General features: G+C 40.1%; 1 protein-coding gene across 5 annotated transcripts in view; it reads left to right on the top strand.

The window, feature by feature from the left end:
• MARCHF8 (membrane associated ring-CH-type finger 8) overlaps positions 1–24,853 on the top strand; it is a 91,243-nt gene that overhangs the window by 43,842 nt on the left and 22,548 nt on the right. Inside the window, exon 1 of one of the 5 annotated variants that reach the window (XM_013104768.5) lies at positions 16,426–16,449. The exons of the other annotated variants lie outside the window; for them this stretch is intronic. Coding sequence (XP_012960222.1) covers positions 16,441–16,449 — 9 coding nt within the window. The 5' untranslated portion in view covers positions 16,426–16,440. Of the gene's footprint in view, positions 1–16,425; positions 16,450–24,853 lie in introns of those variants that run through there. 5 annotated transcript variants of the gene reach the window in all.

Genomic DNA, 24,853 nt, shown 5'->3' with positions numbered 1-24,853 from the left:
ACTGTATTTTGTCACACACTACCACCTGTGGTTTTGCGGGGTGGGGAACATCAGTACTTTTGAGAGTCCTAAATAACTTGAAATCTTCACTTTTTAAAAACTTTCAGCTCCTTTGCACTTACTATGTTAAAGGTCCTTAAATTATATGCTGTGCATACAGCGAGAATTGATTATTATCAATTTAATTATGCAGATGTTTCAGTATTTCTGTAAGGTAAGGAGAGGACAGTCTAATGCTCTTTTGAAAATAGACTATGAAAACTTTCAATATGTAAGGTCCTTGCTTCATGGAAACTCACTACCAGGGCTCTTTCTCTGATTTCCTGAGACTTTGGAGGTTCCAGGCGTTCAATTACTTGATTGAAGTCAGTGGAACGAAGAGATAGGTTTGGAGTCCTGTTATTTAAACTTTAAGGTTTTGTTTTGTTTTTACGTTACTAGCATATTTTCCTGCTGCACTACTTGGTTAGACCTGTAGTCTAGAGCCCTGTTGTCTGCCATCAGGGGATAGAGAAGGAAGTTATTTCTGCACTTCCATATTTAATGCACTGGGATAATGTGTTGATAGTTTCTAAAAGCATCTCTGTGTTGTTCTTTTCCAACTATCAACATTCAGGTTTTGCATAATTTTTATTTTTTTAATAATCAGATACTGATTTAATACTGTCACTTTAGAGAGGACTCAAGCATGCTCATCTCTGGTGTAAACCAGTTTGGGCCCAGACAGGAGAATTATCTTTGACGTGCCATTTGAAGGCGCTCAGGCTTATGCCTGTGCTGCAGAAATTTCTCAGAATCCTTGTGCAGCTGAGACATAAGGAACCTGGATGGACTGCAGATCGCAAAATCTCATTCCTGAGGAGAGGAGGTTGCTTTATTTAGGTGCTTGCAATTTTCTAATTGACTCATTAATAGTAATAATAATAAAATAAGGAATTTTCCCATGTCTGGATCAAAATATCTGCAAAAGTTCACAAAGATTTGCTCCATTATCAAAGAATGAGGAAAATATTCAGACTGAGCAAGAGTAGGCATTACTTACAATCCACGAAGGTGAGAGCTTGCACTGAACCAAAAAGTTAACTAATGAATAAGGGGGAAAAAGGGTTTAACTCCAGTTTTCGCTAATTCTTTAATGGATCACGGTGAAGAGTTGGAATCAAACCAGAAAGGGAAACAAGATACATGATACTCTGTATTGAGACTGAGGTGAAGAGGAAACCTTAAGATTTTACTGGATAAAACTCTGTATCAGTTTTATCTCCAATCTCAGCATGTCTGTGTAATGGAATATAACGATTCCTACTGCTACAGTAAGAAATACAGTGAAAATATACAAAATTTGGCAGCAGCAAGAAACAACACAAACTAAAATGAAAAGTATGCTTATGTTGGTATTAAAGTAGTGAATGTAAGAGGTGTTATTAACTAGTTCTGTCATAAAAAGGCAACATCTTATTGTAATAGCATCCAAATGAAACATTTGCAGCTATGATGTCCTTGGGAAAAGTGGGAAAAACAGGTAAGGCCAAGTGTGGAGTGGCCTCTTTTGTTGGACCTATCAAGCAGTGAAGAAACTTTGTTTTTATATTTCTCAGCTGACAAGGAATCTTAAAGGTAGATGAACAGATGTACATTTGTTGTCATTTCATTGTTTTTTAATTTTAAAAGACATGAATAATAAGCTTAGATTGAAAATGAAGTTTTCAGCAGTGCAAAATGAAACAGCTTCTTCCTTCTGAAGTGCTGGGGCTGCAGATGGGAGGCTCCTTTGCACAGGGTTAGTAAGAGTAGGGACAGAGGCTGCTTGTCCCAAGCAACACTTCCCCAGACCTCTGTGTCTCATTGTCTTAAATGCTTACTACAACCACAGGATGTGCCGATACCATGAAAACAAAGCAGTGAGGAATGAAACCATGTCAATCCTTTTCCTCCTTTCCAACCTTGAAAGCCTTGGAGATTTGTTAGGAACTGTGAATCTGTGTTTCTTGTTTGTGAAGGACATGAGTGTGTGTTTCTGGTTCAGAATAGCGTATTTTGTCCTAAGGCCAAAGGGTGTTGTGGTCTGGCCATCCCCATGAGCACTAGGAAAATAAATCATACTCAACCCAGACTGGCTCTCCTCTTCTTACTGGTGCAGTGGATTTAGTCTAAAACATCGGTAGAAGGATGCTGATGTCTTCATATGGTTACTGTTGTGAGGAGGAGTGGTTTCAATAACAGCAACATTTTACTGTGTTCTCAGGAAGAATTGCTAGCAGTTGAGGGAAAGGTGGGCATGTGGCATGACAGCGACGGGACTAGAGGTCCTGGTGGAGAAGATTTTTATAGTAGATACCCCACTCAACTGTGATCTAATGGTGGCATACAGTGGTAGAAGAACTTGGTGAACAGTAGAGTGAGCTGTCAGTGATTGCCACAGCAGGATGGGAATGACTGCAATGTGGGCAGAAATAGAGAGGTTACAGTAGGATACTGACCATGTGCACATGGTTGTCTGACCACACCTTACACCTCGGTGGACTGACTGCAAGTCAGAGCTTGACTGCTGATGCAAGCAAACTCCAGTCCAAAAGCTGTGGAAGCGTATCAGTGCAGAGCTTTGCCTGGCCACGTAGTCTCTGAGCAAGTCCTGGGCACAGTGCACAGTGATATGCTATCTTGGCGGCACAGCTCTGGTTTGCTCTGACGTTATTTGTGCATTCCTATTAAAGTAACGGCAGAATTAAGAGGTTGGAGGTAAAGTAGTGTTCTGATGCTTTGCAAGGTTTTGTGTTCGGTAAATGGTAATGTGGCGTTGCAGTTGTGCTGTGGAGCTCCCCAGCCTTGCATTTGCCTCACTGTGAAGTTTAGAGACCAATCTTGTGGTGAGGTGACTGTATTCCAGCACGGCATCCAAGCTTAAAGCTAGCAGAAAGACATTGCAACATGGTTGGCAAATGTTGGTGTAGGGATGTTTATGACTTTTGGTTTAGATCCAAAATCATGAAGACAGATAGGCCAGCTGGAGCTGCAAACCTTTCCAAGTCAGACCACCTCCATGTCAAACTTTCGGAGCTTTGGCCATTGTGCCTTTCCTGTGTTTCTGGAGGAGTTTTTGTGAAGCTAGTGAACACTGGCTTGAAAGGCACTGAGAAAATTGGAGGTCAGGAAGGAACTGACAGCAGCAGCTATTGCAGTTTGGGATTTGGGGAATGCATTTTTGTTTTATCTTCCTGCAGTGGAGAGCACGGTCCTCTTTATAGGATTGGCCCAGGGTATTTTTATCTAAGGGGGTCTCTGCACCGCATGTATCTAAGTCACTGCTGGTGGCATTTATTTTCCTACTTGGTCCTTATACATTGTTGGTTTTCTGATTTTTGTGTTGTTTTTTGTTTGTTTTGTTTTTTATCCTAAGGGCCTAAATTCCATTGCTGGACAGATTTGTCTCCCATATGGGAGGTGAGAATAGTGTTCTCTTGAATCCTTCAGGACTAAATGCATATCTCATGACTGATGATTATTCCAGAGAACCAACACAAAGAACAAAATTGTCCCTTATGTTCACAATAGAAGGAATCCTGAAGTTGTCAACAAAGTTGAAATCACAGATAGAATTGAGAACATAACTGCTGTACCAGGTTGGACCAAAGCATTTTTTGTCAGTATGCAAAGTAGGTGCTTGGAGACTAGAAGAAAAGCAGGCATATAATTATGTAATATGTCTAAAAGTAGTTATATCATCAAGCATATGCTTTTCCCCAGAAAGTTCTCCCGGCCTCCACTGATTTATAGCTCAAGGACTTTTCTGTATTCGTATTTAATAGTTCTTACTAGATTCCTCTTCCACTAATATCTCCAACAGGTTTTTGGACCCAAATAAAATGTTGAGAATCCACAGCCACATGGGGCAAAGGGTCCCACCATTAAATACAGATTGTACAAAAAATTGTCTCTCTTGTTCTGAAAAGCTCATTTCATTGGCTGCCTCCTGGGAGAAAAGCGTGGTAGTTTCCTAGTTGTTTTCTCCATGACAGTCATGATTCTCTGTGTGCTTATCACATGCAGCCTCGCAGTTATCACTTTTCCATGTTGAAGAGCCCCAGTCTCTCTAGTCATTTCTTCAGTGGAAAACATTCACGCAGACATTTAGTCACCCCATTACCCATTTCGTATCCTTTTCAGTCTTACTAACTCTTGTTTGATTTCTGTGGGATTAGAATGGCACATGGTATTTAAGGTGATATTTCTGAAGAACATGGGGATTCCCTGTTTTATTTTCCATCCTTTCCTTAATAATTACAAATACTTGTGGAGGTTTTTTTATTTTTTTTGTTTGTTTTTTTCTTTGTTTTTGTTAATATAACCACTGCTAAGCACTCAGCTGATGTTTCTGTAAAATTTATTCTAGAACCTGAAGATTGTATTCCTAAGTTCCTGGACCCCAGCCTCGAATATGTAAAATTCAAACTGTCACTTCACATTTATCCATCCTGCATTTCATCTGCTGTTTTAGCAACTGCTAAAATTGTTGTTTATATTTCTGCACCTTGTCTTTGTTAAAGACAGGAAGCTCTACAGGAAGACAACTTTGAAACCTCAGTATCTTGCTTTTCAGACTGTTTTGTATTAAGTAGCATGGGCCCTGGCATGGATACCTGTGACTCTACTTGGTGACTCCATTTTGCTGTGAAAACTTTGTTTTCTTTATTTGTAGTAAGACAACAACAACCATAACAACCAACACCTCTCCATTTACTTTAGTCCATTATTTGCCTTTCCTTTTGTCTGTGGTAGCGTAGAAAACCCAGAACTAGTCAACCTATATTACCTGGATTACAGAAAGAATTTGACAAAATTTCAACCCTAAATATCTTGAAGTCTATGTGTTTATTGAGGTGCTTTCAAGGGAAGTGGGGAAGGATCCCAAACTATTTGATTTGTAAAAATAACTTTCTTTTACAAAAACAGTAATGTATAACATTTATTCACTAGGTTGCTGGTGCTTTACTCACTGATCTTGTGCAGTATAGAGGTTGGCCTTCCTACTCTGTATTTTCCTCAGTACCTCCTGGGACCTTTGCTAGAAACAAGTATGGCTAAAACAGTTTTAAGCAGGAGGCTTGAGGAATATTCTGACTTGGTACAAAACTCTTTTTTGTACAAGTGCCTTTCCTTCTCACACTAGGGTTGTTTTTGCTGGGGTATCACTGTAGAGCTATCTAACACTGTGCTTCTTTATAAATATTAAACCTTGGCATCAGTCATGGCAAGGTAATTCATATTGCTGTTGATTTATCAAGAAATATATATATTTTCTTTTTTACCTTAATGTGTTTTTAACTTTTCCATATATTTCTTTGGACTTCTAAGAGCTGGACTTGGCTGTCAGTATGGTCTTTGCTTGTGCCACCTCCAGTTTCTGGTGGCATTTAGAGTCCCTGTGGTGAAGCAAGACTTAAGTTAAAGTAGCTTTTGGGAACATGCACTTTCCCTCTTAAAGCATTATTTTTTGGTACTTTGGAGTGATATTGGCACTGAAGATAACTCATACATTTGTCTCATTTTACTAGGTACTGTAGATATGTAGGTAAAGACCACCTTTGTTCTCAAAAATTTCAGTCTAAAAAAGTGAGTCCACAGGGCAAGAGAAGAAAGTTTTGCTTGCTCCATTTTACATCCAGGGAACTAAATTATAAATTGAAATGGCTTGCCCAAGGAGCATACAAAAACAGTGATGAAACCACGAACTGAAAGTGCGTCTCCCAGCTCAACAATCAGCGATATATCTGTGACTGCTTCTTTCACGGAAACTTCAGAGTGTTTTCAGTTGGGCCATTTCCTTCTGAGGCCTGAACGCTTTGAGCAGAGGAGATGCTAGGAGTACCTGGAAATGGAGGGAAAGGCTTATCTCCGGGTTTGTTTTGTTCTTCTGTTAAAAGCTTTCTGTTAAATGGTCGTATGTGATTACTGTAATTCTCAAAGCTTTGGTACAGATGGTATATTGATTTCTGAGTGGCATCAGTGGATTTTAACTACACCTAGTAAAGGCATCCTGGCACTAACTAGTATTGGTGATTCCAATTAGCACAAGTTGTTGTCTCTGCATGACGATTACTCAGCTATACTGCCTTCTGGCAACAGTTTTTTTTTCAAGAGTTAGATGTGTCTCCCTGGTTTGAAAGAAGGTTGTCTAGCAGTATCCTTTTTAAAAGATAATAATGTGGTGTGACAGAGTTGTCTTTCTCTCTCACACATATCATGACCATAAGTTTTGTAGCTACCAAGACATATCTTTTGAGCTTGTTAATAATGCGTTGAGGGCCGTGTTGAATCTTTCTTTCTGAGATGTCTGAGATGTATCAAAAGGACTACAGAGGTTTTAGAAGAGTAGAAAGCCGATCAACTACAATATAAATCAGTCAGCCCCAGTGGGGAAACTCTACTTGACAATGTTGGAAGAGCATTTGGAGAAGAACAAAGATAGTCAAAACTATTCAGTTGAAGCTACAGAACAGGCCTCAACTTTGCAAAGTTACTATAGTGTTGATTTCCGGAGGAAAAACAAGACCAGGGGAAAAAAACAAAACAAAGCAACACCCTTCTTTCTGGCCTTTTACAATCATAAACCTGTAAGGAACAGAGAATTTCAGATTATGTTGTTCTTGCCTCTACCTCTCCTTTTTGATGTCTTTTTGTGGCTTGTTCTCCTTCCCTTTCATGTCTTTTCTTGATGTGTTTTTAACATCAGCATTTAATTTTTGTTAAATATCACTTCTGGATATGTTGTTTTCACTTATGGATTCTTTTCATTTGTTGCTAAAACTACCCACTTCTTTCCCATAGTTGCATTTGCTAAAAATATTCTTTTGTAATGTTTCTTAGAATCCATGTATTTCTTAACTAGCAACATCCCTTTCTCATCTGTCTGCTCTATATGGATGATGGACAAAGATCATGATTAGGGGCTTTTCTGCTTCTGCTTTATTACCTTGATTACAAGATCACCAGATAACTATTGTTGCTAGATAAATATGCTTGATGACTTACAGGTGTGGGAACCTTACATGCCTTAAACATGGATGATCAAGAACTGCCAAGCCATCAACATCTCGCCAGTGTTCTTAGAAACTAGGATTTAATGGGTCAGAGGAGCTCAAGTAGCAGTCCAAAGACATTTATTCTGAAGTTGCTCTACTGCCCTTAGGAGCAAAACCTATGAGATTCATATCACCTTTTACTCTTGTTTTAGTCATTTAGTTTCATGCAAGACCAGTTCCGCAATGGGTTTGATAGAAGTAGCACTTGTCTCTCCCAGTATGGCTTCATGGTGCTTTTTTTTGTGAAGATACCTGTGAGGAAATCAGACGGGCCCAGCACAAGCCTTTTGTCATACAGCCAGACATGCATATCCCCAGGTGTTTCTTCCAAGTTTTCTTTTTTGTTATTATCTGCAGACAGCAGAAGGGTGCTGTACAGATGGGCCTAAAGACATAGGATGCGCTCCAGTGAGCTTATTGTCTCAGTGAAGGTGAGATAATGAAGAAGAGTTTTCCAAGAGGGTGATTTTTCCATTTCTTCAGTTAAGCAGTTCAGGACTGAAAGACTACACAGGTTTGTTCACTTTTTTCCCTCTATCTTATCCCTCATCTCTCCATATTCCATTGTTGAGGGACTACATGCAAAGGACATAATGACTTGAACCCATTGGCTATGTGGTAACCTTAAACAGACACCCTTGCCTCTGTGAATGGCAGCCTTATTTGGCAAAAAATAAAATAAAAAAATCCAGAATTTGAGTCCTAGAAAAGAAAATGGTGATATTTGCCTAAAACCAAAAAACATATGTATTGCTTCTGAGATTTAACACTTTTGAAAGTATAGTCTAACCAGGGTTACTAAAATATTAAAATATATATATATATCAGGAGCATGGAAGCACCATACCTGTGTGTCTGTCCTGCATGAAACTGAAAGAAAGGCTGTGAAGCTAAAAGTACATTTTTTAACCTTATTCAAATTCTTTTTTTTTTTTTTTCCATCAGATGCTTAAAACTTGCATTTTTTCACGTCTTTTGCAGTTACTAGGCAGTGTTGCAGACTTATTTTTATCATGTGTATTTTGGTGTACTCAGCCTCTGTGGTTGGGGATGTGCACACTCATACTTGTTTTTATGAGTTTAGAGCTAATCTCATCATTTTGAAACTTGAGTCATGTTTTGTGTGTATCAGAAGTTGACAACATTGAATTGTAGTTGTTTAAAAAAAGTGGGGAACAGTTTAGCTTCTGAGTAATACATCCAGTAGTGCTTCAGTGGCACTTGGGTGACTTGAATTGGCATATTATTAGACCAACCTTATCCTAGGTCCTAGTCTGGACTGTGGAGATGCCATAATCTTTCACTTCATTTTAGTGAATCTCAGGCTTGTCAGTGATAGATTTGTAGTTCAAAAGAGAAGGCACTGAGGTAGTAGGGAATTGCTGGGAAGAGGAAGAAATGTCATTAAAATGTTCTTCCAGGGCCTGATTCCTGTACTTTTTGTTGGGTAGCTAGGTTGCTGTCAACATGGGGTTTTGCATTTCTCTTGTTTGAGTGTTTTGTTTGTTTTCCCTCTGGAAAATTTAATGTCAGCTTAACCTAGCGTAACAGGAAGCTATCTCAGAACCAACCAATTTAAGCTCCCTTATGTTGACCTTGATGGGTGGTTGGTCTTTGTATTGAGATGTTTTGTGGTTACTACACCCTGTTACTTCTTTCTCTTGATATTAGGTTAATAGTTCTCTTTGAATGGTTTTTGCCATTCCATCTGGTTTTTGTTAATAGCTAATTTTGTTGTTGTTTCTTGTCATCAGATTCTCTCTTGCTGTCTAATGGAAAATTAATGTTTTATGACTCATTGGGGTGCTTGTTTTATCTTGATTGCCATTCACTGGTTAGCATTATGACTTTGAAAGAATGATGCTCTTCCCCAAGGAAGCGTTTGTCTGTCTCAGAGGGTTCAGACGAGTTTGAAGAACCAGATGTAATACCTTAGGCTATTTGAGGCACCAGCTCTGCTTTCAAATCCAGTCTGGGCTGTTGTGGTTAGGGTAATAATCCATGTGTTTTCTCTGTCTGCTTTGTCAAGGAACTAATGTTTCTGCTACATTGTTTTGTAATACTTTCTCCTCCTGTAACTGTGGCCCTGCAACCCCTGTAGTCTCCATGAGAGCGCTGACTGTGCATTGTTCTCCCTAAAAATATCCTTTATTTGAAGTCAAGTTAATCTACCGACTTCTGTTGAATCCCCATTTCCAAAGTTATGGTCAGAGTCCAGAGAAGTAGTCGACTCGCTGATGGTCTGTCTTGTAGCCTGATGTAGGTATTACAGTTGGTCAGAAGCTCTTAAATGTAGAAATGGTGAGCCTAGCTGCAGTCATCATCCCTGAAATGACTTACTGAATGGAAAAGCTTGGAAACTACTGGCCTCAGTGGTGAAACAGTTCACAACTGTCCGTGTTAATATGCATCAACACTGAAGTATGAACTTCGGTGATGTGCAATGGTTACTATATCCTATCCTTGCTATATAAGCATTTAGCAAAAGAGAGCCTGCCCCCATTTGACTAGCTGGTTCAGGCTGCCAGTGTATTTCAACTGGCAGCATTTTTGCAATGAAAAGATTTACCAATTTTTTCTTATAGCTGCAGGGCTAAAAACACAATTTGTACTTCTAAGGTTCACAATTTAGCACAATGCCTGCACACAAATGGCAAATACACTGTAGACAAGAAAGAAAAAGGCTGTCCATAAAGCTTATTTTGATTGGAGGACTAACACTGGCTGCACAGGACAGGGAGTTTTGTGTGGGTATAGGTTTCTGTTGCACCACGATTTTCCTGGCATACCTGCATTTATACAAAACAAATAGAACAAAGGCCAATTTTCATATAATGCCATAGAAAAATCAAGCTAAGTACATGCAGTGCTACTCTAACCCAAAAGCAGACCTGTCTCTTTCTCTCTCTCTCTGTCCATCCTTCCCCAAAAGGCATTTTAAAGGCATTTTAGGGAACTTTGCATATTCTGCAAACTCAGTCTGGAAGAGCGGTGGGAGCTGGTGTTGTTTTCCCAAGGTATTCCTGAGAAGCAGCAGCTGTAGGATGGATGTTAATGTTCTCTTTTCAGTAGCCCATTAACTTGAAAATGTGCAAGGTACAATAGGGTAAGGACATCTTTTGGGTGGGAACAGCTGGAAAGGGAAATCCACATTGATCATTATTAGATATTTTCTCCTATCCCATGAAGAATCCCATATGAAGCATGCCCTTCAGTCTACTTTTTCTTGATGCTTCAAACCATTAGTAGTTTCTGCAGTTTGACTTTCATTGGAAGACCTACATTTGTCATACTGAATTCAACAAAGGAATGTAATAGTTACCTTGCCATAAAAAAAAAAAATAAATGTTTCTTTTAGTTTGTTTTTCTACTTCTCAATTGTATTGATTGTAGGCTATATTGCTTATTGCTTGCTCTATCCTCCTTTCACCTTTTGCTCTTCTGTTTTTTATTTAAGAGATTTCACTTCTACCGTGCCATGCCATGTAGCAGCTGCTTTTGATTTGTGGAAGCACAAGCGGAAACCTTCTCACATGTCTGACTGCAGGGAAGATGTTAACATACTTTTAACTGAGAGGAAAAGAAAGGTGAACACAGATTATTTGAAATGAAAACAGAACATCTGCAATATCAAGAAGTGTGAATTTAACAAGGAGGAAATTGTGAGGTCATGAACAGAACTAGGAAGAGTATTTAAGTACACCTATTGTTAACGCTAGCATTTTTGCAGGTCGTCCTCCATAAGAGAGGCTTCTTTACCATTTATAGGCATGAAGTAGTTTTACCATCAGTGCTTTTCTGAGGTGAGGTCTGAATATTCTATACCATTCTTTTCAAATGGCAAAACTGAGATTCAGAAAGGTTTGGTATCCAGGGTCATTAAGGTCTGATCACAGAAAGTGCATCTCCTGGTTCCAAAGCCTTGCTCAGTGGTCATCCTAACCCTTGCTCTTACTCTAGGATGCTGTCTGGGATGTGGTCGAATGAGATCAACTGCCCTGTCATTGTAAATCAGCAGACATTTCAGAACTTCTCTTTTGAGATAGTTTCTTTGACTTACATTTTACTGTATCATTTGGGATTTGGCCTGGTTTAGAACTTTTTTTTTTCCCCATAAAATGAAACAAAAATGTAGTTTGTAAGTTTATATATTCACTATACATATATACAAACACACGCACCTGTGTGTATATACATACATATGTATTTATTTTAATGCATTTGACATTAAATACTCCTGGCTGCTTTTACTCATACGTAATAAACCAGTGTCCATCCCTCTTAGTGTTTGTTGTCTGGGTGTTGTAGTCACCTTTATATTTTCTTGTATTGGCTTACAAGCTTTCTGAAGCTACTGAACTTTTTGCTATGTTTTATAATGCCTAGCACCAGAGTCCTGCTCTTGAATTCTGTTCTTTCCTGAAAGCATCATTTGAATTTGGCACTGTTTTCTTATTTCTAAATTGCATCCAGATAGGGTATTTAGTCCTGCTAGGCCCTCTGGCATTTGTAACTCTTGATAGTGATTTTAACTCTGTATCATTCAGGGAGCAAAACTCCTGCTTCTGTGAGTATTTGTTAGAAAAGCATATTTAACTGGAAGCCAAATCTAATGCTTCACCTTTGAGGAGCGTTAGCTAGCATAAAAATAAAATCCTCTTGGATTTAAAAATGATTACAGTCCTTTTTGCTAAAGCTTACAGGAGTTCCCTTGTACCCAGGATTAGATCTTTTGAAGACAGCTACATTTCTGCCTGTAATTTCTTGATATAGAAGTTGCACTCCTTTATATAGTATTCCTATACCCTTTTATTGTGTAGAATTGAAAAGTATTTCCAATTTGTTTACCAGCGGTGACAGGAAATGATACAGGATAAACCAATGCAGGCAATACAGAGACAGGAGAAAATGGCTGGTTCATGTGGTTGGAGCTGCAGCTAAGAAGAAATAAGGGTAATAAAAGGCACAAAGAAGCAGAAAATTCAAGTATGATATGAGCTAAGATGGTGCTGGGGCCAGTGGAGGTGGCTGAAGATGCAACTGATATGGTCATGGGTTCATTTGCTTTTCTGCTTGCTATATCTCATTGCTGATGAAGAATACAAAGCAATGCTTACTTTCAGGCAGTGTTTGTGTGGGCTTTGCTGTTTCTCACCCTGTCACTCTCAGAAGCAGCTCCTATCTTTTAATCCCCTTAAGCCTCTAGTCTCTCACCAAAACATGGCCCTCCTGGAATGTAATCCTCTTACTTCAGTTCCACAGTCACACTGGTTATGTATGTGTGCGTGGGAGCGTGGGCAGCAAGGGTTCTGATTGCCAAAGGCTGAAAAAAACAAAATATCGGTATACCTAGATGAGGATTTCCAATAGAACTACTGTACAAAGTACTGTGTATTAGTCTTGAATCCCAAGATCCCAAATTCCATCTTTTTTTTGGAAAAGCCTGTAGCTGCCTTGTGTTGTGGTGCCATGATAGTTTTACACCTTTAACAAAAAGAAGGCATCTTTTGAATGTTAGTTTATTATCTATCTATATTAACCTCAGTTTGCTTGCCTCCCTGTATGGGAATGAGGGAATGGAGTACCACCACCTGCGTTCTCGAGAGCTATCATGCTTAGAGATCTGAAGGCTGTTGTACAGCAAGGGAAGTGCAAGGAGAATTTGGGATCACATTTACAGGTGAATGGGGCAAGCAGTGTAAAGTTTCAAGGAGGAAGACTGGTGGGGTGATTGAGACCATTCTTCTGATTTCAAGGAAGAGCTTAATAAAGTGTAGTTGGTCTTTAGCAGGTGGCAGCTCTTTGGGCAGATCCCAAAGTCTGATACCCTATGAAAATCAATGCCCTGACGAGTTCCAGGTTGGAGACTTGTGTTCTGCTACTGAGAAAAATGAAAGAGATCTCAGTGATAGTCTCCTTGCTGTGGCACGGTTTCACTATACGTAAAACTCACCCTGTGCAAAAGTACTATGCAAAATACATGCAGTGTTGAGCCACACACCTGTTAGAGGGCACAGCTGCTGCCTGTGACACTAAGAATCATTGTGTGTAGGTGTAGGACAAGGAAGGACAAATTTTAGAGGGCAGCAAAATTTCCCTGTGTTTCGAGTTTCTCATCTACCAAGTGACCATTACATTTGCCTACTTCAAGATACTGATATAGAGTGTAAGGGGCTGTAAATTGCAAACTGGCTTCAATTTCTCTCTTATAGTTTATCAGGTTGTTCAGTTCCTATTTTGAGCTGCTCCCTACTGCTGGTCAGCACTAACCAACTGCAGTATTTCACTTTGGACAACAGTATTTTGCAAGAAAGGTGTTAAACAAGAAGCACATTCATTCTGTGCTGAAGTTTCAGCCCAGTGGTCCAGCCTGATTTTCGTTGATGATTTGGGTGTGTTACTTCAAGCCATACTTGTATTATGAGAGGTTCTTCCAATTTTACACCCTCTTCTTGGTATCATCCATTTTGTCTTCCAAGGTGCTAGTGGCAGATGCTATTGACAAACCCCACAAGAATAGTGTTGTGTGTTTTTTTTTTTTTTTCTGATTGTGTTCTTAGAGAAAAGGCCATTTGTCCCTTTGAACTCTTGCTTTTGTAATTTACCGTTCTGCTCTACTACTTTGTTCTTAGCTGAAGGACAAGACTGCCTGTTTTACTGGTTTTAGGAGCTTTGAGGTTTTTTTCTTCCCTTCCATGTGCTGAATGAGAGCTCACAAGGGAGGCTTATTTAGAGCCTACAGGGAGCATTTCAAAGGAGCCACAGGCTTTTTCCAGACCTTGTATTTATATATCCCCATCTCCCTAATTTGAGGATTATTAAAAATTCATCAGTTAAGTTTTGCAGATAGATGTCATAACTGCAAGGCCAAACTGTACCTTGTGACCTTCCTCTGATCTGTTTTTCAGTGGGTACCCTTTCAAGGTGCCCATCCTTCCTGCCTTTATCTCTGAGTGGGTTTCAGTTGTTCATGCGGCTTGTTCTGTTCCTGGAATCTCTGCTTGCTAGTCTCAGGTCTTGCCTGACCTAACATAATTTAATTAATTAATTTCCTCCTGGATGCCTGTGAGAAAACAATGATTTCTTCAAAACAAAGCACTTATGCATAGGATTGTGATAGAGAAGTACAGGGCTAAAATTCAAAGGACCCAGTATAAACAATATCTAACCCTTAGTCTTTCCTTGTAAATTTAGATCAGTCTTGTTCACCTTTTCTAACTGTCTGTGTTTGGAAACACAGAACTGGGAATCTCCAGTATGGAAGTCTGAATTTGGACCAGGATGTTCTCGAGTCTTCATGCTTTTAGGTCTTTGTATTTTGGAACAAAGTCCACTTGTTCTTGCAGGTTGCCTCCACATCCCATGCTGCTGTTTCATCAGTCTAACTGCCTGTACTACAAGGTGCAGCTCAGCAGCATCTAATACTTGCCCCTGCTCTTTCGCCTCTCCCTGAGGTGGTAATCTGGCCATATCATCTATTGCATCTTATAAAGAATGACTATACATGATCTGATTTATTTTTTTGACTGTGTCCCTGCCGAAAGACCCATTTAAAACTAAAATATCAGGAAGAATTTTGACATCTTGTTGATGTCTAGGTAGGCGATATTGTTTGTCTGGGTTTTGGCCTTTAAGGAACATAAATTTCCAAATCAGCAGTTACTTATTCTTCGACCTCCTGGAAAATACTTAAGTGGTCATTGCAAACTGGAAGGATAGTATTCTCATTCTGGGATAATTTTATCTTTTGTATCTTCAAAAGTAAGAGAAATCAAAAAGGGATTTAAAAATATATATGTGTGTGTGTGTGTATATATATATTATGTAGAAGTTCTCAATCAGAACTTTATTGTAATGGGATCAGTAAACACTGTCAGTGTGATCCCTGGGGCATAAAAGCTTACAATCCAAGGATCCTACCCCAAGCGTGAATCCTCTCTGCTGGATTCTAGAGCCCATGGTGAGCCCTTTCTTTTATTGTTTGAGTTTCTCATTAGCTCAATTACAAGCAGAGAGCCTAAGAGAAAACTTTACATCCCTAGCAGTCAGACCTTATGTATTTTCAGAAGGTATACAGAAATGCCTTTAGCCATTTAGCAGTTCTTTGTGCTCTTAAAAAAATTTGCTTCTGAAAACTACAAAATGTATTTTAATAAAATCTATTATCTTCTACAGCAACTGCAGATTTCATAGCTGTGCAATATGATTTCCACAGATAATGAATGTGTACAGCAGTGAACAAAAAGAAGATTGAAACTAATTTTTAAAACCTAGCTTTGGTGGGAGTAAATTTAAAGCAGTTTGACAAAAGCAAATCATATAAGCTAATACACTTTTTCTGAAAACTTTGCAGCAATTTCCTGTGACAAAAACTGCCCTAGCTCAGAGCTCTCGGGAATGAAGGACAGGAGATTTACTGTGAATATGAGACTTATTTATAACGCTTTCCCCTTAGGAAATAAACTTTAGAAAATGCTCTGTCAGCTCGTGTGCAAGAATGCAGTACGGTCCCCGATAGGTCAGGCTCTGACAGCTGCAGCTCATTTTCTGTTTCATGTGAATAAATGTGAGAGGCAGAGGAGCCCAGTGAAGTGAATTGTTTAATACTACTCACATAATACCAGGATTTTTGAGCTGATGCGCATGTGTTTCCAAAAAATAAATTCTGAAACCAAGCAGGATTTTACTGGAACTGGAGCATGAGAGCTGAGGAATAAGAATGAGTAAATGTCTTCAGTTAAGTGGAAAAGCTTCTGTTTCAATAGGCTAATGGCCCTGAGATTTTATTTTAGCAGAAAATGCAAGCGTTCCTGAGACTGTGGTGATAAATTTAGTTCTTACGCAGCTGCTGGCATTCAGCTCGTTCAGCAGGCACACAAAAACCTCAACCCTCCTCATTAGACTGTGACGGCTCTGAAGTTTCCCAACTGGGTGAAGAGCAGTGCTCTTTTTGAGGGCTTCCTCTGCAGCCGGCAAGTTTTGTTCGTCTCTCGTCTGATTGCCTCAGACAGTCTTCCGCTGTAATCTGACATGACGATTTTAGGATGACAGTGATGGGAAACGAGGACGCCTACACGGAGCGTCCCTTTCTCAGTTACGACAGCCCTGCACAGAGATGCTTAGAGATGCTCCGAGCACCATGCTGCCTGTTCACACCACCTGCTCATAAAACTTCATTCCTTTGCTTCCTGTTTGTTGGCCTTTAGGTTATCTGCCCTGCCGTGCTGGGTCACTGGGCTTGTCCCTGCTTTATTTAGCTCCGTGGGCTGCAGCACTGCTCAGTGTTAGCAGGGCACACAGGTACGTTCCTGTGTGGAGTTCCTGCTTCTCCCAGCTGAACGTCAAGCAAACATAGATTTCCATGTGCAAGGTAAACACGTCTTTTTCTAGCTAGCTCCTGCTGCAATTTCTTTCTCTGTTTCTCATACTGTAAGGCAAGTCAGTATTTATAAAGTGCTCTAGGTCCCAATCTGCTAAGGTATGCCTTATGCCAGTTGCAGTTTCTGAAATACTTTTTTTCAGATCAGGCTGTTGGTCATGGCTCAGTTCAAGTCTCCCTGAAACCAGCGGGATTGTTGGCTTCAGTGGGACCACTACATCTACGTGGAGAGTTGGTTTGTTGCATCTTCCAGGAAATAATGCTTGATAAGCCACAGCAGTGTATGTGCCTTAGTCTGCAATAACTGGCTTGCATCACCTGCTTCCTGGTGTTCTGCTGAAGGTGTGGGACACAGCTGTGATGTCTTGTTTCTTAGCGGCATGTATTTTCTTCATCTTATTTATTTACTTTCTCTTTCAATAATATATTGCTTCAGCTGTTCTCATATAAAGGTTTGTCTATATTGTTCACACCAATTGTTGCTCTGAATTCTGCGTTTCTGCCATAATATATCTCTGTTGATATCTGCTCATATCAACAGAGGCGGATCTCCAGACCTGATTGCATTATTGGTGGAATTTCCATCAACTTACAAAAAGCCATGATTGAAACTCTAGTGACCATACGCAAGTTGGCTTGCTTTGTTTTTTATACTGGTTTTAATATTCATTTCTACTCATTCTTTCTCTATGCTGGCATTTTGTTGGCCGTGTTGACTGCTGCTACATTTTGAAGAGAGGAAAGATCTGTTAAGGTCTCCTTTTTCAAGAAGTACTGCTGCTGAATACAGAACGAAAAAAAAAATGCCCCTGACAAAATGGGGATGATGATTTTGCTTTCCATGCCTTCATGGAAGAATATCTGTTTATTCTATATGGCAATACCATCTCTTGTTTAAAGATGTTACTGAAGAAAAAAAAGTTGACCTTCCTAAACAAACAAAAGTCTCCTGTAGGATTTTTTTCATCCTGTTTTCCTACTCAGAAATGGTAAGCGTAACTCAGAGGCAAAGTATCAAGAATTTAGAGAATCTAAATCTCCTGAGCACTTGTCTTCCTCCCAAAAGATTTCTGTAATCATTGGTGAGCATAAGCTATCGTGACAGATGTAGGAGAAAAAGTGGGAACATGACGTATGCATATCCTAGTGATCAATATCAGTAAACTGGATAGCATCAGCTATTAGGTAGGCACAGATCTAGGTGATGTTAACTGATCTGCAGATAGATGCTGAATTCTTGTAATGCTCTTACATCAGGGACCAGTTTAATGAGTGTTATATATAGGAACGAAAAACAGAACACATCAAAATTCTGCTTCTTTTTCTTTCCCTACATTTTTGTTATTTTTCCCCTTGATATCTTGGATGTGTGGTGATATACTTCCCCTTTCCCTGCTGTATGGTTGGAAGGTAACCAGAATCGGCCGGATTTTCTCTTATGAATAACAGGTCCTGAACATCCTTTGCATGACGAAGTGCCAGAATATCTGCTTGCAGATGAACAATGCAGTATTTCTCAGTGCAACCCACATTTACCAGTTTCTGAAACTTGTTTATTTGTGACTCTTGGGAACTCAGCATTCTGAATTCCCTTAACGTTGCTAAATATGTTGATGTGTCAAGTGCCCTGACTGTTGTTCTGAAGTAAATGAGCACAGGTTTTTAGGCTACAGAAGGAGTAAGTACATTTACAGCATGTTTTATCTTCTGGGTGTAAGGAGAGGCTACTGCGTAGCCTTCTCTGGGCATGCACTGCTTGCCTGCATACCAAAGCATCAGGCTAGTCCCAGGCGAGACCAACTGTGCTTACCTGACAATGTGATGGGTATGAAGTGTTCTTGAGTCACTGGTTGAAGTAGCCTGCTGCACCTAGAGACTTCTTTGCTTTGTTCCTTGTGTACAGGGGCTGTGCTTTCAGGAAGGAGAGGGTAGTTTGCTGTGTGTGTGTGCTTGGTGTAGGTTTTCTTAGTTATTATTAAGTTTGAACATGAAAACCTTAATGTATGTGTGTGTTCATTCACAGGCGCACATATATGTTCTTAAAATGATTGGGTGTAAATAATCAGTTGCTGGCATGATTAGCTAGGAGCTCTGAACTGATCGCTTGATGCAACTTTTATTAGCAGACTTTTGCTTTGAGGTTATTGTTCTGCAGTTTGAATGTACTACCATTTCAGTGATGAGCATACCTTTTCTTTCAGCTTAGACTAGACATCTTTCCTTCCAGAGAATCATTTTCCTTAACTAGTTTTGAATTATTTATGTCAGGATTATTAAATGTGTTTTTTTGTTTGTGTGTTTTCTCTTAGATTATATTATACACGTACTCTTTCACCTTACAAACTATCATTAAAACAATTTGCTTAAAACTCTCCAAAATATCACAGGTCAGATTTTTACAAGGATCTCACTGTAACCAGTGTTCAGCTAAATAACTTTAGTGGGTTCTGTAGGGCCCAGTTCCTCATTTAGCTAAATTTGTGTGGTTGTTTAACACTGAGTTTGAAATGCTGTGGTTCAGAATATTTTGCAAACTGCACTAATAAAAATGGGAAGATGAAATTTCAGGCAAAACCAGGCTGGTATGTAATAAGTAGATATTACTAAATAGGGCTGATATCTACAAGTTCTCTTTCAAGAGCTTTTTGTTGCATGTTTTTGGCCATATCATGTTAAATGTTACCAAAAATACCCCAAATGCTTTCTCAATGTTATTTTTGAGAGTTTCCACAGAATTAGCAAACTGTGCAACTGAGCATGGGGAACGTGTGGTATCAAGCATGTAAACAACTGAACGTACAAAGTTAAGTAGACACTGAGAAAGCCCACCTCTTCTGAGCGTTGATGTGGGCTGCAGTCTTCCTGTGTCTGTTGGCAGCTTAAGAAATTACAAATTATCAGTTGCCTAGGGGTTTTTTAATTTGTGAATGTTTAAAATTGTCAATTGCTTTGGCATATTGACATGTTTAGTGTACCATGAGAATTCTGGTAGTTGCATTAAGTGCATCTAATCTACAAAAGACAGTATGTTATCCCTTTTAATCTGTTCATAATTGCTGGCTTCTTGTGTTTGTATCCCTCTTTCTGCTGTTAAATACATGAAATTGTTTGAAATGGCATTTTCACACAGGTAAGCGTAATGCATATTGTTTCCATTACCATGAAGGGTGTATATTTTAGGATCAGGTCTTCTGTAGTTCATATAACTTGTTCCCTGAGGGAAGGATTCATTTTTATGCATTGCATCCCATAGACATGCATCCATTTTAGACAGGTTGTCTGGCAACAGCAAGATAAGAACATCCATAAACATCTTGGATGCCAAACACTTTGCAGTTTACTTTTTGTTGTAAATTGGGCACATGGCATATGAATGCACAAATGGATGTGATGTTAGTGAAACATAGCAGGCTTATGGTCTCATGCAGAAATGAAAATTTGTGCTTCCAGGCCACGCAGCCTCAGCTCAGCAAAGGTAATGTCCAGAAGTAAATGCAACACGGGAGCACAGATGCAAGGCTCGGATGCCATTATTTTAATAGCTGCATGCAAAATTGTTGATGAACCTTGATGATACCTGATTATATTTCATAGATAAAAAAATTTGAAAGGAGGAAGGGCTAAGAAGTTTGTCAAGCACTGGCTTTATATAAACTATTAAGTTTATTGCTTTTCCATGATGGCCTGGTGACTGCCAAAGAAATAAAAGGCATGTTCATTTGATATGATGCAAAATACCATTTCCTGCAGAAATAATTAAATGTTAGGTTCTGTCAATCACAAGATCTAGTGCTGACAGATCTTTTGTCATTTAACAATCCATCAGCTCTGACAAAAGAAGAAAGTAATTCATAAAGCCATTTCCCATTTCTTTCCTCTCATCGTAGGCACTTTGGACAATTAAGTGCATGTGCTGATACAGTCAATGACAATAACACCCCCCTGCATGAACTGAAAGCACATGTTCTTTGTACTTCCTATATCCCAGGTATAGGATTGCAGTGCAAGATTGCATAAACACTGGGAGAGGTTGCTTAGAAATCTGGTCACAGTTATGAAACCTGAAACAATACCTGGGTGTGTGTGGCTGCGTGCTTATAGAACAGCTGAGCATTCATGCTCTTGTCATGGTGCTTGATAGAAGAAATGAGTTTCACTCTTGGATGACTTGCAGCTTGACTGTGGAAGGGTCATTCAGCAGCTCAGTCCTGAGTAGTTTTGGAACACAAAATCCAAACCATTTCACCATTTTCTCTTTCTGTCCTGGCAAGGGACATCCAAAGCATTTTTCTCACTTGCTAAGGCTGCATTGAGTCTACAGCTGAGTTTGGAGAAAGGGTGGTGTAACACATGGGTGTTGTGAGTGCAGGAGAGCACCTCTGGCTGCTTCAACTGCTGTGAAGGAGTGGACAACCCTCCTGGCTCAGGCAATAGGAACAAGTGCTTTGGGGTTTGCGTGGCTGTGTGAGTTACATAGCTGTTGCTCTTATTGGAAAACAGGTGCATTATAGGTGGGAAGCAAGGGTAAAATAACTTAAAGTAACAAGTATGGGAGACAGGTGGATAGGAGGGGAGTGGCAGCTTTGAGGTCTCTGAAGAGGGGCAAGCCATTTATGCGAGAGTAACTGAGGAGTGGTGGCAGAGGGAAAAGGAGCTGTCCAGGTGGAGAAGGCAAGGTGAAGGGTCCTGCAGGGGAACAGATGTGAGCTGAAGTAACTGTAGAAGGAATAAGACAGCTCTGCTGCCACAGTAGCGAGTGAATTCAAGGAGAAGAGAAAGAAAGGAAAGTTGGGAGGGGAATTCAAGCAATGGCAAGCAACTGCATCCAGAACTTAGAAAAACGTGCCACGGTAGGAACTGGTAGCAGTTCTTCTATTTGTAAGTCATTTCCTCCACTCCTGCTTTCCTCTTTATTTCCCTAAAGCCTGGCTCTTATGGGGACCTCAGAGCAGCAGGGGGCAGTGAGCGACTTGTGAGAAGTCTTTGCTATTCTTGCAAGCTTTTACTATCTGGATGACGATTAATTTTTTTTAAGTGCCTGCCAGGTAATTCTATTTGAGTAGGATGAATTTTGAAAGGCAGGTTTCCAATTATCCCATGCAGAAAGACTGATCTGTTTAAGGAGAACCACACTTGCTTTAAGTGGTGATGACTGTGTGGTCCATGCTGGCAGATGCTGAGTTCATCCTGAGCTTTCCATTCAAGTGCAAAGAATAATGCTTTTGCAAGAAGGAAGGATAGCTTGTTTGGAGCTGTAATTACTGCACTGGAATGTGTCTTACTGTGCAATGAGAACATATTGGAAATAGTCTCTGAGTACCTTTATTTGTTGAATAGTGAGAGGAGTAATGTCATGGAGGCTTCGCCTTTTTAACTCCTAAGTCAATGTTAATTTGTGAATGATCTAAAAGATCCCAGGATGAATGTACTGGTGATGGTTATAGTGTGAAAAGTGAGCTTTTGTTTATTTGCATTGTGCCTGTCATTAAAATACATCCATTGCAAAAGCTCCATCTATGGCTTTTTGGCTGTTTTCTAGCTTAATGACTGGAAAGTGTATACCTTATCCTTAATGTACTGCAGCATGGAAAACACCATCAAGTGCTGTCTCTATGTAATGTCTTCCACGGTATTTTTTTTTTCCTTAAGGATAGATTTTTATTATTTTATTTGTAAAAGAGAATTAAATGGTATAGCTAGACCTCATGAAACATATTACTTAGAGGTGTTTCTGTTGCTGTTTTTTTATTAAAAATAATCTTTTTGGTTCTTTGCAGAAGTTGGAAAGAAAAATAATAAGAGCATTCAGTGGAGATGCTGTTTGAGTGGTCATAGTGAACTGGAAATTGCTGTTACACGATGAAACTCAGTTATTTATCTGTTTTCAGCCCACTGCATTTTAAAGTCTGGGTGCATGAAAACTGGGAGAGTTGGAGCAGCTGTTTCAAAAAAATGTCTCTGATTAGAAGGTGGAAGAAGGCAGGGCTAATTGGTGACTGAAGGCTGAAGCAATTTTAACCAGGTGAGGGAGTTACTTGGTCACTGATAGGCCAACCTAACTGAAAAAACTGTGTGTGGGTATTTGCAAATCCATGTTGGATCTGGTAGTGGCTGTTGTGTCAGTTGTCATTCCTTCAGTACATGCCTGACTTGGTGCTCCTCCTCTTTGCCAGTACAAGTAGCCCTTAAGAGGACAGAATTTGTCCAGTCTGGGCTAATACTTCAGTGATTTCCTGTTGACTTTATGGACATAGCTGTTTTATGTGGTAATGGAACAGAACCATAAAAAAGCATTTACATAGCCGAGTCCTTTAGAAATATCTCCGATATATGTGTACGTGCACTCTGTATAGAGGAATATTTTATAAGCCCACTTTTTGTTTAGAAATTATTACACATGCAATAACAATACCAGCTGTTCCCAATCATGTACTGACTGGGACCTCTGATAGGTACATAGCCAACAGTAGACCAATAAAGATGATACAAGCATCTCTCTCTCACACTGCTGGCATCCATCAGATAAAATCATAGTGCTGGGAGCAGAGCAGAAAGACTAGTTTCTGCGGCACGGCTAAGAGTGTGTTTGCTCTGCATCACTCACTGTGTTGTGCAAATACGGCTCTTGTCCTCCAGCCTCTTCAGAGTTACTGAGTTTTAGCACATGCTTTTCAACACAGGTGCCTGTGTAAGCTCAGCCGTGCTCCCTTGCAGGCATTTTCTTCAGCTAGTAGCAGTATTTGGGGAGTGTTGAGTTAATGCAAAGAGCTCGGCTCTGTTTGATTTTGTCTCCAGGAATTTCACCTGCAAGTCTTTGATGTCTAGGGCTGGATTTCAGACTGTCATCTGCGTAGGGCTCTCTGCGTTGCTTCAGGCAGAGACTTCTTGGCCGCAGGTCTCACTCTTCACTACCATTTCTTCTTGTCCCACATAGCTGAGCTTTGTTTACCTCCCACACATCCCTGCAAGGCCAAGCACAGCCTGCTTCCCCCAGCACCTCACACGCAGGCAGTGACAAATCTCCATGCTTGCCAACTTGCGTTGCTCTCTCGTCGTCATAGCTTGAGAACACATCCCTGCCCCCTTTCTTTCTCCTACATTCTGTAGCTTCAATGAACTTTTTTTTCTGTTGCTATAGTTACAGTGTCTTTGATGAAATTAGCTGGGTCCTTCCCTTACAGTTGGAGTCAGTTCCTAGCCGTGCTTCTTCTGGCAGGAGCCCAGTCCAGTGTTAGTCATCACAGAAGCATCATGTCTGTATTCTTTGGGGGGTCTTTAGCTGTTTGTTTCTGTTCCAGGGACACTGATATCCACATAATAAAAGCTCATAGTCATCTCTCAAATCAAGTTCAGCATTGCAGGATGCAGATCTGGCGTTCAGGTCAATGGTAATTTAGGCCACAGCTACACCAGACCCTACGTCGGTCCTTGCTGATTTTTGATTTGGCTATCAGTCAAAATTTGTCACTTCTCTGTTCTTCTGAAAGAGTATTTCACTGCCTTTTAGGTACTCATACTCCTACAGATAGAGGATTTCAGAACACCTTGACTGCTTCCTCAAATTTTTAAAGGAGGAAGTGCAATTTATATCTGTCAACCAAGGCAGTGTCCATGACTGTGCGGAGAGGCAACCAGTGTTGTAAGATGGAGCCTTCCTGCTTTTGTAAGCATATGCAGAAATTTTTGCCTTGCTTTCGCTTTTTCTCGGCGCAGAGTTCTCAAGCTGCTCAGGGAGTGTGCTGTTAGGAGAAATGGCTGGGGGTGCAGAGATGCCAAAGTGTGGGGGTAGCATCTGGGTGCCCAGCCACCCAGGCAGGCTTGATGCAGGATTTGGTCACAGAAGGTGACTTGAATTGTGACAAATTACAAGCATAAGATCTGAAACCATGTGCGTTTTATCTGAGCTGACCTAGAAGCAAGCGCAGTTGGCTTCCTTTTTTTTAAATGTCCCCGTTTGTTATGTATGCAGGACTTCTGTTCTTAGTCTCTGATCTGTTGGTGCCAGAGGGAACTGGAAGAGGGTGCTATCAAAGCATCTCTGTTAGGTTCCTGAAATACCGGATGGAAGGGTGCACTTCTAGAAGCTCTTAGCCAGCACAGAGCCCATAGGAGGAAGTAGTAAATGTGCCCTGTTTCAGGAGGTTTAAGTCTCAAACAGCTTTTCCTCCCGGCTTCACAGAATTAGAGAAGCATTGATACAGAGCAGTAATGAAATGTTATGACTGGCTCTGTAACATTTTTAGGAGAATGTTTTTGTTGTTGGATTTTATTCAGAAAATCGAGCAACAAGCCTTTGCAGATCAGTTTCTAGGTTCATACCTGTGGAACAATCACATCCATTTGCACTGATGGTAAATTGATGTTCAGAAAGCAGGAAGCCATAAAGGATGAAATA

The sequence above is a fragment of the Anas platyrhynchos genome, chromosome 6 (assembly GCF_047663525.1).
Source record: "Anas platyrhynchos isolate ZD024472 breed Pekin duck chromosome 6, IASCAAS_PekinDuck_T2T, whole genome shotgun sequence".
NCBI classification, from domain to species: Eukaryota; Metazoa; Chordata; class Aves; order Anseriformes; family Anatidae; genus Anas; species Anas platyrhynchos.
This window is presented reverse-complemented; position numbering and strand designations above follow the sequence as displayed.